We start from the raw sequence: 14,886 nt of genomic DNA on the forward strand, positions 1-14,886 counted from the left end.
GCCCTCAACCCATCCCAACCCCTTCACTGAGCAGAGCCCTGTCCTCTGGGCTTTCAAGGTTTGTACAGGTGTCCATCTGGACTAGCTGTTAACATAGAGAGACAGGGTGTCTAGGCTAGGGAATCTGGTTGAGCAGCACCTGGTTGTTCCACCCCCAATGGAATCTTCACCCCAGCCTGTCACCACATTCATGCCAAAGGCTTCCCCTCTCCAAGGAATGCTTCAGGCCATTCCCTATTTCATCCATGCAGGACCCTGTTCCCTCACACCCTTCTTCTCTTTCCAGACCTGCACCTTCCATGCTACCTTGATGACTAGTTTCCTGCTCTGTGGGTTGTCTTCAGTGCCCAGCTTTTTAAAGTTTTGAAAGCACTTCCTGAATAGAGGGAAAGGAGGCAGGACGATTGGAGGACTAATGTGGCAGGATTGAGTGCAAGTCCCTTTTATTTGAGAACCCCAAAGTGTCAAATTGCCTGGATAACAGTTTTCTCTGGGTTCCTCTGAGCACTAAGGTCTTTGTAGGACATGGGACAGAGCTCTGATGTAGGTCATCCTATGACTCCATTCCCATATTAATTGAGCAGCTCTGTTTTGGTCAATTTTGGTTTCAATTGGGCAGAGTTTAGTGGTTGTAAACACATGAAAATATTTATTCAGCTCAGCCTTGTGGGGGAACATTTAGGAAAACTGATTTCTAAAGCAGGAGACATGGTGGCCTATTCTCCAGGGAGGCTGAGAGACCCGCCTGCCAGCCCAGGTCCTGTAGTCAGGGATTGCTGCTTCCCAGGAGGTCCAAGCTGGCTGAGGGGGAAGAGGACAGGCCTCTGGGAGATCCCTCATCCATCCTGGTCCGTCCATGCAGAGAGACCGTCTCACCTGGAAACGTTCTCCCATGTCTTCTTGGGGTGGTATATTGAGACAGTCTGCAGAGCCAAGACGATGGCATTCAGGGAGTAGTAGTTCTGCAGGATTTGACAGGCCTGGGGAGGGAAGAGAATGAGCTGTCACGTGGGTAGTGGAGGCTGATTTTCTCTAGAGCTTCAGTCACCCTCAGTTTAAATCACTCCTCCTGGATGAAGCAGATGTCCAGGGACCTGCCGAAGGGCACATATAAGGCCCAAAGAGTCCCAATGCTGAGAGACAAAGGATTTTACCTCACTCCAAGGAAGAAGTCAAGGAGGAACAGAGCATCCCAACATTGGGCCATGCAAGTCACAGTCAGCCTCTGGAAGGAAGAGCCTAGGGACTGCACAGTCCCTAGGGCAAAGACCAGGGCCTTCCACCCTGAGACCTGATCAAGGGAAGAGCAGTGCCCGAGACGCAGGAGATCACCTCAGCTGGGCTTCCCGTTGCATACCTTGGCCACCTTGATCCAGTGCTCCACCACCATGGCCCTGTCCCGGGCTGTCATGCTTGGGTTGCCAAGGCAGGTAGTGATGACACACTTGGCCACACCGTTGAACTGGGCGACAGTGGCCCGGACTGTGGGTGCCAGGTGCTCACTGCCAGGCTTATTGCGCTTGGACCAGACGGAGCCCAGGCACTGATGGGGCAGCAGCTTCTTGAACAGCTCCTAGAGAACAGGGGGAGGTTTGTTCACCCAGCTATTTCACATGCAAGAGTAGTGTCCTAGATAGGGGTCACAGGTCAGAGCTAGAGCTCAGAAAGCTGAGAATGTGGCCTGAGCCTGGTTGGAGTCCCTGGATGTCACTCCATTCTTTTTCACTGAGGGGCCCAGGACAGGATGGCCCAGGAGCAAATAGAGACGAGGGAAGGAAGGAGGGCATTTGCATCCTGATCATCCTCACAAACTCCAAGCTCCACGCTGCTGTTCAAGGTGGCTCCTCCCAAGGGGGACTCTTCCCCTCCAACTATTCATCCCTCTGGTTCTACTCCCCTCTCAGATACACATTCTCACATGATAGCTACAACCACAGGTTTATCTATCTGCCCTGCACTTAAGTACACATCAGATACCTAGTAATTGATGAGGGTACTCAGCCTCCAAAACAAGTGGGTGGGCGACCCATGGACTTGACTGAACACAGAGAGCTGCCCTCCTCCCCCATGGAGACCAGGGCCTGCCCATTGGTCTCTCCATTCTGGCTCATTTCTTCTCCCTAGTACCTCCGTATCAGTGCTTATCAGGGTCTCTCGCTACAGTCCGCAGCTGGACAGTGAAAGCTTGGGGCTAAGCACCTTCATGGGTTGACAGGGTTGGGAAGTGGTGGAGCTGAGATTTGGTCCCAGACCATAGGAGTCCACATCAGGGAAAGGCAGGTGTGAGGCAGCCTACAGCAGAAGAAACGCTTGTCCCTGCCCCACCCTGAGAGCCTAACTGCTCACCGTATCCATATATGTGAGTTGCTCTGTCACAAGCCTGGAAGGGAAGTCCAGGAGGTCAGGCTTCTCCTCACCCAGCTGGTTCTTTGGGGTGACACAGCAGGAACCATCTGGGGTCACAGTGGGCTCTATGTCTATTGTCAGAGCTGGAGTGAAAATTCCTGGGAAAGCTGATGGTCCAGCTGACTGCAGCTCAGCACCCGGCACACATGGAGATGATGGGAGCATGTGTTCCAGTTCTGCAACAGCTGATGGAGGGGAGGCTGGCTCTGACACTGCAGGTGATGGTCGATGCAGAGCTGGGGTTGCCTCTAGCTCCATAGAAGGCCCTTTTTCTGGCTCTGCAACTGGAAGGAGCCCTGGAGCTGGCACTGGAGCAGGTTAAAGAGAAAGGTTCATCCACATAACTGACTTTCCATGTGCCTTTCCAAAAACAGGACATATACCATGGCCTTAAGGAGGGCACGTATTGCATGGTGCACTGGGTGTTATACGCAAGTAATGAATCATGGAACTTTACATCAAAAACTTGGGATGTACTGTATGGCGACTAACATAACATAATAAGAAAATATTAAAAAAATATATCCAATGAATTTCCAATCCATGAGCCCCATTCCAGATAGCCTTCCCAAACTGCAATCTCCCTTACCCTCTGCCTCTACAGGCTCCAGAAGTTCCCGCTGCAGCAGGAGAATGGGGGCATGGTTTCTCAGGTCCCAGTCATGGCACTTCAGATGTACAGAGCCCCCCCCCCCCCCCCGCTTTACCTCAAGTCATATGTGGAGCACAGTCAGAGGCCTGGCCTTTCATTCCACATGCTACTCCCACAGCACCGTTCTTTCTGTGTGGGTCCCAGAAGATGGCCCCAGGCCACTTCCAACCCCTCTGTAGCTGTCTTTGCAGTGGTTTGCTCATCCAGAAAACCTGAATGAGTGGTTTTTCCACTTACACTCTTCACGGCCATAGGTCTAGTCTACTCCGTCTTCCATGCAGACCAGTATCAGGGCTTAAGTTTGAGGCAGATTTGTGAGTGGTCTGCTCACCACAGCTTCTATTATTGGCCCCAGTTGTGGTCAGCAGAGGTGGATACGGAAAGGGGCAGGCAGAGCAAGATGAGACCATCAAAGGGGTGGATGTTTTAGGCACCAGCTCAGCCCAGATTGTGCTCTGCTTCCCAGAGGGCTTGAAGGCCCATCCATAGCTCTTTTTGACTCATTTGCTTCTTCAGGAAGCCCCCCAAATTCAGCCCTCCCATGGAAACCAAGAGATCTGTGAGATCTATGGCTCTGAAAGTCCCTCCCCAGCCACAACCCCTGTATCTCCCACCCTGCTCTGTGGAGGCAGCAGTCTTTCCTTCTGGACCCAAAGACCGTGTTTTTACTTGTTATAGTCCATCATAATGGTACAAACACAGGTGGATCTATTCACACCTAGAGTAGGCCATGAAGATGTCACATCTAATGAACTATGGACATGGGTGCTTATGATGTGTAGAGTGACTATCTGACCCTCTGACTAAAATTGAGACCCAGACATTGTATCTACTTTGTCGACTGAGTTATCTTAGTGACTGGAAAGTGCCTGCATTACTACATGCCTAATACATATTATTGAATGAATGACTCCTAACCAGTACTTTCCAAATACTGAGTGGACCTTGGGCGGCTCTGCCTGCCCCCAGTGACTCCCTAATCTGGTCACATAAAGGACCAGTGCCAGGACCAACTAGATGGAATCTCAGAAGTCCTTTGCAAACAGGAAAACTATGAGCTTTCCATTTGCTTTTGTAAACCCAGAAGGGCCACAGGCCTGTGAGGGTTGAGGTTGAGAGCTTCTTCACTGGAGAGCGAGAACTACTAAACATGAAGATGCCCAGCATGTTCAGCAGCCTTTTCTACAGAGCCAGGCCCCAGATAAGCCTGTGCCGTGTTTTCTCCCATGATTTCCTACAGTAACCCTATGAGATTCAGCCTCTTACCACCCCATTTTTCAGAAGAGGAAAGTGAAGCTCAGAGAGGTACAGTGACATTCCCAAGACATACAGCTAGTAGGTGGGAGTCTCACTCCTGTGCTGTGCCTGGGGTGGGCATTCACCTGTTGAACTGCTGGCCCAGGACCTGTTGGGGTGAAGTGAACACATGGTATTATGCAGAAAATTGTGATATTTGATATGTTTATATCTGGGAAGAATGGTACCAGGGAGCGTACGAAATGCTCCACTGTGCCTTCTCTGAGCATCAGCATCGTGCAGGCCTCGTCCAGGGACAGGATTAATTCTTTTTCCCCACCAGAAAGACGGGGGGGGGGGGGAGCGCAGTGTACTCAGCTTCAACTCCATGAACCACCAGGAAGATCAGGGTCTGGCGTTCAGACCAGAGACTCCCAACGCTTCGGGAACTTGTGCAAGAAAAGGGACTTGAAGGCCCGCCCAGAAAAGGGCTCTAGGCTTAAAGGTGCAATTGGCTTTAGGGGTGAAATGATAAACCATTGTTCCCTTTAACCCATTTTGTTAGTTGAGCAACAATAGCATTTCTCTCTTTTAATAGCCTTTATTAAGAACTCTATGCCTTTAAGTCATCGGTAAACATCCCTACTGCAGACAGGAGAAAGCAGAAGCTTAGCATCTCCAACGCTGCTTGAGATCATAGACGTTGGGCCTGAGAACTGTCCAGAGCATGGAATGCATGGCATTCCTCCCATGCTGATGAGGCCTGGTCTGTTCCTGACATGGAGAGAAAGGTTCAGGGGAAACCACCCTCCTTGGCAGGCCACAGGGGAGCCAATTGTTTCTAGTGTGGGTTCTGGCCTTGCCCTGATCATCTGTGGGTCCTGAGATAGGACATGAATTTGGACCCATTCTCACCCCAGACCAGCACTGGATGTTGTTGGTGGCCTGATGCACCTGCTGCTTGTCAAAGGAGATGAAGTAGCTGAACCCTTGGAGCAGCTCATCAAAGATGTCCTGGGTGGAACTCTGAAAAGATAGAGCCAGCTACCTGGGCCAGGAGGCATCAGAGGCCTTCCACCCAATCTGTGGTTCTATGTTCTGGCAGATCTAGCAGCTAAAAAAAGTTTGTTAAGACACTTAAGTGTTCCTTGCAGCATTGCTGAAATGGCAACAGAATTGAATCATGTCAAGTTCCACCAGCCTTGAAAGGCTGAATTACTGTGGCTGACGACCTCCTTTACGGAGGTCCAAAAAGACATATAAGGACACAGCTTGTGACCTGGTGGACCTACAATGATTTGATGTACTCTGAGAAATGACGCGTTATAGAGAAACATATAGAATGACTTCATCCCACCATTCCTTTTATGTTCAATCACCCTATTTAGTGTGAGGATTTATAAGGCCTTAGACAAGTTCTCCAAGGACAGTGGAGCTGGGTTCTACACAGGATACCTGGGTGAGTAGGGAAAATAATAAAAACAGTACAAAGACACTCATGGCTTCGGGAAAAGTAAGATAAAACACAACAAAACAAAATAACCTACGGCCCTAAACTGCAAAAAAACATTAATTATATTCTCTACCATTCCCATATATGTGAAGAGTCTTCCTACCTTATCCCATAGCTGGTGGTGGAGGTGTAGATGTTGGGATTACTTTGTGGTTGGGCCTGAGGGACACTCATGTGGAAACACTATAGGAGGGCCCTAGGTCTGTCCCCATATTTGTGTGGGGGCCCTGGGTGTGGAGAACCCTCTTCCCATTCTCACCTCAGGCAGCACTGATCCTGGGTGGTCTGGTGCACCTGACACTTGTCTAGGGAGTTGGAATAGTTAAAGTCACAGACCAGCTCATCAATGATCTCCTGGGTGCAGCTCCGAAAATGCAGTGCCCCATATATATGGGGCCAAGAGACATTAGTGGCCTCACGGGACATTGCCACAAGGGGCCACCCCCATTAGAAATCGTGTTCTCCAGTTAAGGCTAAGAGAAGCAGCAGAAAAGACATCCAACAAAGAGGAAGCCAGATGAAACCCTAGGGCTCATGATTAACATACAGGTGGTTGAGCTTGGTCCCCAGCACTCAGCTTCTCATCCTGCCTGCTATGACCTGGGGTGTGAATATGAAAGATGGGCCAGGTTCCAACACCTGGCAGCTTGCTTCTGCCCAGGAAGGGCATCCTTCCTCTGCCCCCTCCTCTACACACACATACACATACACACACACACTTAGTGAGGGGCAAGAGGTGTGGGCCTGCTGAAGTAGGATCACTGTTGTTGCCTGCTCTCCAGTGGGCTGCTCTGAGCTGCCCTGTGTTACCTGTTGGTGTCTCCTGCCACATGTCCAGAGGGCTCGGAAAAGCGGGCTGAGACGACGACTACAATGATGTGAAAGTCTTTCTCTCTGGACTTTCTGGGCCAAAGCCCCTGAAAGTAGGAATACAGCAACAGAACATCTTGTTCTCTTGAACGTCTCGAGTCAAGTGAGCTGGAAAGCAGGCTTTCTTTGAATGGATGTGCCTGGTTACCAGAGTTCTAAGTTCAATTGGGGCCTATCACCAAGGAAGTGAGGTCGCTTCTTCAAGATTCCAGTACCTTGGCCTCTGCCGTCTCTTGGCAACGAACTGTTTACTTTTCTCCCCCATGTCATCTCCTTAACTGTACACTATGAGCCAAAAATGCCATAGCCACCACTCTCTGGAAATGTAACCAGGGTCTGAGGTTTCAGGAGACAGAACTGAATTCAGACCTTTTTTCTTTGTTTTCCCAGTTCTGAGTCCTAAATCATTGTGTCTCTCACATATTCCCCACTTTCCCAAGCTGCTTAGTGGGGATCAGGCTAGAATCCACTTCTTGGGACATCATCAGGTGTATGTGGATAATGTAACATGGGTGGGGTGGTCCCCTGTGTATCTGAAGCACAATTTTCAGGATGGAAGAATTACAAGAAGGGGTGGGACTTGGCATGGAGGGCCGCTCAACAGAGGCCTGGGTTCCAACAATGTAATATTGGAACACTTTCCCACTTGGCCTTGTGTAAATGTGGGCACTATGATGGGGTGGAAATGAACGAAGAAGCAGATATTGCTGTCCTCTGTAGTTAAACTGTTCAATTGTTTCCCATTATATTTAGAATGAGACCCAGTTCCTCATTTTTTTAAAATTTTTAAAAAAGATTTTATTTATTTATTTGACAGAGAGAGACGGCCAGCGAGAGAGGGAACACAAGCAGGGGGAGTGGGAGAGGAAGAAGCAGGCTCTTAGCGGAGGAGCCTGATGTGGGGCTCGATCCCATAACGCCAGGATCACGCCCTGAGCCGAAGACAGACGCTTAAGGACTGCGCTACCCAGGTGCCCCAGTTGCCTCATTTTTGTCTATGAGCGGAACAGCCTTCACAGTGGCTCCCACCGATCCAGACTTGTGGTATAGGCATCACTCTCTACCCATTAGGTGGTTAGTTACTGGCTTCTGACCAATAGGATGCAGCCAATGCGATGAAATGTGATGTCTAAGTTTCAATTGCAAAGAGTTTCTAACTTCCTAGTTACTTTTCTTGTGTTCTGCGTCTCACTCCCTTTCCCTTTTTCTTCTTGATCTCTGAACCAAAAATCGAGCACAGATATTTTGAGCTGCCATGTGTAGAAGCACACATGGCAGAGAACTTGGCCTGTGCCAAGGCCAGAAGACACACAGGAACTCAGATTCTGAGTCCAAACAGCTTCCCGAATCATGTGAGCCAACTTGGGAGAAAATCCTCTGCCAGTCTAGCCTCAGTCACTGCTGCAGCCTCTGCCACACCTTGAGCCTGGGGAACTATGCTTATTTGTGCCTGGACTCCTCACCCACAAAAACTGTGAGAAATTAAATATATACATTTTAAGATTCAGGCTACTGGGGCAAGGCAGAAACATAGGAACAATAGATAAGTAACAGTCTCCCAGGCCTCAGCACCTCTCCCTGCCTTCCTCCCTCCCCTCTGCTCTCCTCCTAGTGTCCCTCCAGCCACGGGGGCTGCCTTTTTCACCTCCTCTGGCCAAACCAGCTCTGTTAGTGAGTGTCTGCAACAGCGGTCCCTTCTTTCTGACACACCGCACACAGACGTGTGCAGGTCTAGCTCCCTTTTGTCAATCTGTTTTCAGCAATGTCACCCTCAGTGAGGCCTTTCATATTTTCCTATCCAATGACTCCCCAGCCTTCCTTCATTACACACTTCAGTCGTCGTATATAGCACTTGCTCTTTTCTTTCACGTCTTTGGTTTGTGCTTTGTCCATCTCTAGACTGTGAGCCCCTAAAAGCAGGGAGCTCTTGGTATTTTCAGCTCTCCTCATGGGTCCACCAAGGTACCTGGCATAGGGGAGTGCTTAGTGTATAGTTACTGAATGAATAACTGAGAAGATCTTGGAGCCCACCTCCCCTTTTAACAAGCTAGACTGTAGGGAGAAGCGCAACTAAAAGTTTCGAGCTGTTTCTGGGCAAGGGGACAACCACAATGGCCTCTGCCTGACTCTTCCTTCTCCAGTATCTCCAGCAGAACTGATGAGGCACCATGGACAAGGAAGCACCCTGCATCACGTTCTCTGTCTCTAGTGGTACAGCCCCAGGCAGGCACACCACCAAAGAAAGGGGTGCTTTTATCTGGGTGTCCTCAAGGCAGTGGCTTTCCAGAGTCAGAGTGGCAAAGGAGCAGGATCTCCAGGCTCCAAGAGCAGAATAAGGGACCACAGAAACCTCCCTTTTCTCCTTTTTCTGTCCACTCCCATGGTGTCCTCTTTACTATTCCAGCACCCTCACCTCAGCCAGAAGAGTGATTCTGCACCCACCCTTGTATGTCCAAATGAGGACCCTGAAGGTCTAATGGAGACTGGTCTTGCCCCTGGACCCCAGAGACAGTGTTCAGTGCTCTGGCACTTTCCCAGAGAACATAAACAAATGATAAGCAGGTATGCGCAAGCCCAAAGCGCAATGACCTATCACATCAATTGGAGCAGCTGTCATAACAACGACAAGAGACAACAAATGCTGGTGAGGATGTGGAGCAAAGGAGCCTATGCGCACTGGCGCCGGCACTGTGCAAAACAGTATGGAGCGTCCTCAACACACTGAACACAGAACCACGGTATGTGCAGCAGCTCCACGTCTGGGAACATTCCATAGAAAACAAAGGAATATGTCTAAGAAATACCTGCACTTCCATGTGCAAGAAGCTTTATTTACCATAGCTGAGACAAGGAAAACATCAGTGCCCATTAGTGGTGAATGGATAAAGAAGTGTTACCTACATAATGGAATATTAATCAGCCATAAGAAAAGGAAATCCTGCTAAGTGTGATAACAGTTTTGGACTTAGAGGCATTATGCCAAGTGAAACAAGTGAGACAGAGAAAGGCAAACACTACATATGTGTAGGTATAGATATATATAGGGAGATAGATACTATATAGATGATAGATACATAGACATTTTCCCCTTTTATGTGGAATCTAAAACAAAGAAAAGAAAAGGCGGAAAACTAATTCAGAAGAACAGATCAGATTAAAGTAACAAGAAACAGAGGGGAGGGTGGGGGCAGGGATTGAGTGAATGGTGAAAAGGTACAAACTTCCAGTTTTAAGATAAATAACAGGGATTTACAGTACAACATGATGACTGCAGTTGATACCGCTCTATGGTTTGAGAGGTGTTAAGAGAGTAAATTCTGAGAGTTCTTATCACATAATAGCTTACACATACACAGTGTGTCAATTATATACAGTGATCAATTATATCAATAAAACTGGGCAAAAAATATTTTAATATTCATAATGGGCATCAGGAAAGTTGACTTGGTAAAAATAATGACACATAAGCAAAATGTAAAACAGCAGAACCCACAGTCAGTAGACTATGATATGGATAAAAAATCCAAGCCATTTGCATAAAAAATTGATTCTGATTTTTAAAATCAGTGAATTAAAGTTAAAGTAGATAAAATAGAATTTTAAATTGTGCTACATTTTTAAAAATTGATCAAGGAATAAAATGTCTTATTAAATTAACTCTGAAAATACCGTTTTGAAAAAATTTTCATGTTTTGGAAAATTCTGATTTTTAAGCTTTTAAGTGGGCACAGAATGAGAACATTTTGTTGGATCAAAGTTGTCTCCAGGAAAATGGGTGAGACAAAATAGCAGCACCAAAATGGCAAGACTAAATTGTCCTGTGTTCATTTCTCTGTATTTGCAGTTTTTAAAGAAAAAATATTTTTATTGACATACAATACACATAATCAAAAATCTACCATCTACCGTCTACAAATCTACCATTTATAGGTTTATATTTCATTAAGTACATTAAGTTCATGGAATACATTTTAAATGTATTAAATGCATTACTACCCTTTCTACAACCTCCGTCTAACCCAACTTCACATCTCATTTCATCTTGTGAAACTAAAACTCTACACCATGAATCAGAAACTTACCATTACTGCCTCATTCCAGCCCTTGGCAACACCATTCTACTTTCTGTCTTTATGAATCTACTTTGGGTAGGTCCCAAAAGTGGAGTCAAAGCTTGCATTTTTATGAATGCACTTAATGTAAAAGTTCACCCATGTTGTGGAGTTTTGCAGTCCTGTAGGAAATAAGCGTGTCACTTACCTGTTCTTCCGGTCTGTCTTCTGGGGGAGGGGCCTGCTGCTTGGCTGTTCAGGCTGCTCTGCCTGGTTGGCCTTTCACCACCCCTTGTCAGGGGGTTGGGTTTAACGTGAGGAGGTTGTCTGTGTGGCTTTGTTCCCTGGCAGATTTCCATGCCTCCTTAGAGGGGCAGAGGAAATACGGCTGTGCAGAAAACTCTGGCCTAGGGCAGCAAGATCACGGTCACCTTTCTTCAATGAAACTTCCAGGTCAAAACATCTCCACTTGGAAAAAAACCTGTCAGCCAAGAATGCTTTATTTGGAAAAGCTGTCCTTCAGAAATAAAGGAGAGATAAAGACTTTTCCAAACAAAGAAAAGCTAAATGAGTTCCTCACTACTAGACCTGCCGTAAGGGAAGAATTAACACCTATACTACTTAAACTCTTCCAAAAATATCAACATAAGAGGAATACACACAAACACATTTTAAGAGGCCAGTATCACCATGATACCAAAACCAAATAAAAAGACTACAAGAAAAGAAAATTATATACTGGTGTCCCCGATGAATATAGATGAAAAAATTCTCTTTAAGTATTAACAGACTGAATTCAGCAGCATCTTAAAGGACCATATACCACGATCAACTGGGATTTGTCCAGGGGGTGCAAGGATGGTTCAACATATGCAAATCAATCACTGTGTGACACATCACATTAACAGAATGAAAGATAAAAATCATATGAATATCTCAATAGATACAGAAAAAGCATTTGACATGCATTTGACAAAGTACAACATGCATTCATGATAAAAACCCTCAACAAACTGGATCGTGAAGAAACGTACCTCAACACAATAAAGGCCACATACGGCAAACCCACAGCTACGGCAAACATCACACTCATTGGTGAAAGACTGAAAATTTGTCATGTAAGATGGGGAACAAGACAAGGGTGCCCACTCTCAACACTCCTATTCAATACAGTACTCGAAGTCCTAGCAGAACCATCAGACAAGACAAAGAAATCATAGGCATAAAAATTGGGAAGGGAGAAGTTAAAACTGTCTCTATTTGCAGGTGACATATAGAAATCCTAAAGACTATAAAAACAACCCTGTTAGGTCTAATCAATGAATTCAGTAAAGTTGTAGGATAGAAAATAAATGTACACCTAGCAGTAGCATTCCTATACACCAACAACAAACTATCTGAAAAAGATATAAGGGAAAAGATACAAAGAACATTTATGTTAGGGAGAAAAACAACAAAATACTTAGAAATAAACTTGAGCATGGAGGTGAAAGGTCTCTTCACGGAAAACAAGACATTGATGACAGATACAAAAAAAGAAACCCACCAATGAATTGAATGGTATTGCATGTTTATGAATTGCAAGAAATAATGTTAATTACCCAAGCCACCAATAGACTCAATGAATTTCCTATCAAGATTCCAATGACTTTTTTTGCAGTAAGAAAAAAAAATCCTAAAATTTGAATGAAACAATGAAAGACTTTGGATAACCGAAACAATCTCTAGAAAGAAGAATAAAGCTGGAGGCATCACACTGCCTGATTTCAACTGTATTATAAAGCTATAGTAAATCAAAATCTTATGGTAGTGGCATAAAAACAAACACATAGACTAATGAACACAAGAGAGAGCCCAGAAATAAACCCAGACACATACGGTTTTTGAGAAGGGAGGCATTCTCAATGGAGAAAAATAAAACAGCTTCTTCAGTAAATGATGCTGGGAGAAGTGGATATTCACATGTCAAAGAACAAAACTGGACCCCTATCTTACATCATCCACAAAAATTTACTCAAAATAGATAAAAGACTTACAGGGAAGACCTGAAATCATAAAATTCCTACAAGAAAACATAGAGAATAAACTACTTGACATTGGTCTTGGTAAGTATATTTTAAAAATAACACCAAAAGCACGAGCAACAAAATAAAAAAAAAAAAAGTGGTACTACACTCAAGAGCCTCACAGTGAAAGAAATAATCAACAAAATGAAAATGCAACATATGGAATGGGAAAATATTTGCAAATCATGTATCTGAAGAGAAATTAATACCTAAAATATATACATAACTCATACAACTCAGTTGTATGTAAAAAAAAGAAAGAAAGAAAGAAAGTAAAAAAATAAAGAAAAGAAAAAAGAAACCAACTAAAGAAAGGACCAAGGACCTAAATAGACATTTCTCCAGAGAAGACAAATGGACAACCAGCACATAAAAAAGGTGTTCAGGGGCGCCTGGGTGGCACAGTGGTTAAGCGTCTGCCTTCGGCTCAGGGCGTGATCCCGGCGTTATGGGATCGAGCCCCACATCAGGCTCCTCTGCTATGAGCCTGCTTCTTCCTCTCCCACTCCCCCTGCTTGTGTTCCCTCTCTCGCTGGCTGTCTGTATCTCTGTCAGATAAATAAATAAAATCTTAAAAAAAAAAAAAAAAAGGTGTTCAACATCTAATCTTTACAAAGATACAAATCAAAACCACAAAAACCACAACGAGATATCATTCTTGTTAGAATAATTATTATCAAAATGACAAAAGATAACAAATGTTGATGAAGATGTAGAAAAAAGGGAACTCCTGTGCACTGTTGGTGGGAATGTAAATTGGCATAGCCAGTATGGAAAAACCTATGAACTTTCTTCAAATATTAAAAATAAAATAACCAAAGGATTCCGCAATTCCACTTCTGGTTACATAGCTGAACAAAATGAGATTAACATGTTGAAAAAAAAGAAGTTAGCCTGTTGAAGAGGTATTGCCACCCCATGTTCATAGCAGCATTATTTACAATAGCCAAGATATGGAAACAACCTGTATCTATCAACAGAGTAATGGATAAAGAAAATGTAGTCTGTATATCCAATGGAATACTATTCAGCCATAAAAATAATGAAATCCTGTCATTTGAGACCGCACGGATGGTCCTTGAGGACATTATACTAAATAAGTCAGCAGAGAAAGACAAATACTAGATGATCTCACTTATATGTGGACCCTAAAACATAAAACAAATAGAAAAACAAATAGAAAAAGAGATCAGATTTATGGTTACCAGAGGCACGGGGTGACGGGAGGGAAAACTGAATGAAGGGGATCAAAGGTACAAACCACAGCTGTAAGTCCTGAGAATGTCATGTGCTACACAATCACTGTAGTTAACACTGCTGCATGTTGTAGCTGAAAGTTGCTGTCATCTAGTTCAACCTCATTGAAATATTAGGAATCCCAAGCTTAATCCGAACGGTTTGAGCCCAAGGTCACAGAGCTCCCACGTTGCTGTTTTCAATTGCTGCCATAATACAGAGCACTTGGAAGGAGCATCTGTATTCCAGGAACACAGCCAAATATCCTTTATTCACTAACTCTTCTGACCCTGTGACTCCATACCCTTTACTTGTCGTAGTCAGAATTCAGTTAGATAGAAACTGCCTTTCTGATTCTAACAGTACTAACGCACTATGTTTTCAACACAAGCTGCCTATAATATAGTTTAAAGTATATTTATGATGTGTATGAAAAATAAAAAAAATTATTAGATGATAGTTAAGGTCCCAGAGGCTCGACAAATTCCACAGTTCTCAAAAATATGGCCCCAAAGCCAGCAGCATTACCTACACATTTGTCAGAAATGCAAATACTCTAGCCCTCGAGAGAACTATTGAATCAGAATCCAGTGGGATTTACCTTTGGCATCAACAAGTCTTCCAGGCAATTCTAATGCACACCAAAGTTTGAGAAACACTGCTTTAATTGTTTTCATTGTTTGCACAAAGACAAGGGTGGATAATTAGTCATAGTCATCTCCATAAACTCAATAAAAGCAACGGATTAAAAAAATACAGGCAAACTCACATATCTCATACGGAAAATTTACAATTTATAAAAAATTCTACAATATGCTTTAGAAGCTTAAAGAAAAGTGTGAGGACACATGAAAC

The 14,886-nt window shown here is 44.8% G+C and overlaps 1 protein-coding gene across 16 annotated transcripts in view; it reads right to left on the bottom strand.

The window, feature by feature from the left end:
* LOC148108139 (uncharacterized) overlaps positions 1-14,886 on the bottom strand; it is a 485,477-nt gene that overhangs the window by 30,723 nt on the left and 439,868 nt on the right. For 11 of the 16 annotated variants that reach the window (XR_015721128.1, XR_015721131.1, XR_015721127.1 and 8 more), the window contains one exon: positions 10,071-11,210. Coding sequence is in view for 1 of the 16 variants with exons in the window: in XM_087853856.1 (XP_087709982.1) it covers positions 877-894 (18 nt within the window). In the remaining 15 variants the exon portion in view is untranslated. Of the gene's footprint in view, positions 1-876; positions 981-2,079; positions 2,715-3,095; positions 11,211-14,886 lie in introns of those variants that run through there. The other 5 variants (XR_015721138.1, XR_015721132.1, XR_015721137.1 and 2 more) reach the window with 5 other exon arrangements.

The sequence above is a fragment of the Ursus americanus genome, chromosome 22, assembly GCF_024610735.1.
Source record: "Ursus americanus isolate L20-20 chromosome 22, mUrsAme1.1.p, whole genome shotgun sequence".
Taxonomy (NCBI): Eukaryota; Metazoa; Chordata; class Mammalia; order Carnivora; family Ursidae; genus Ursus; species Ursus americanus.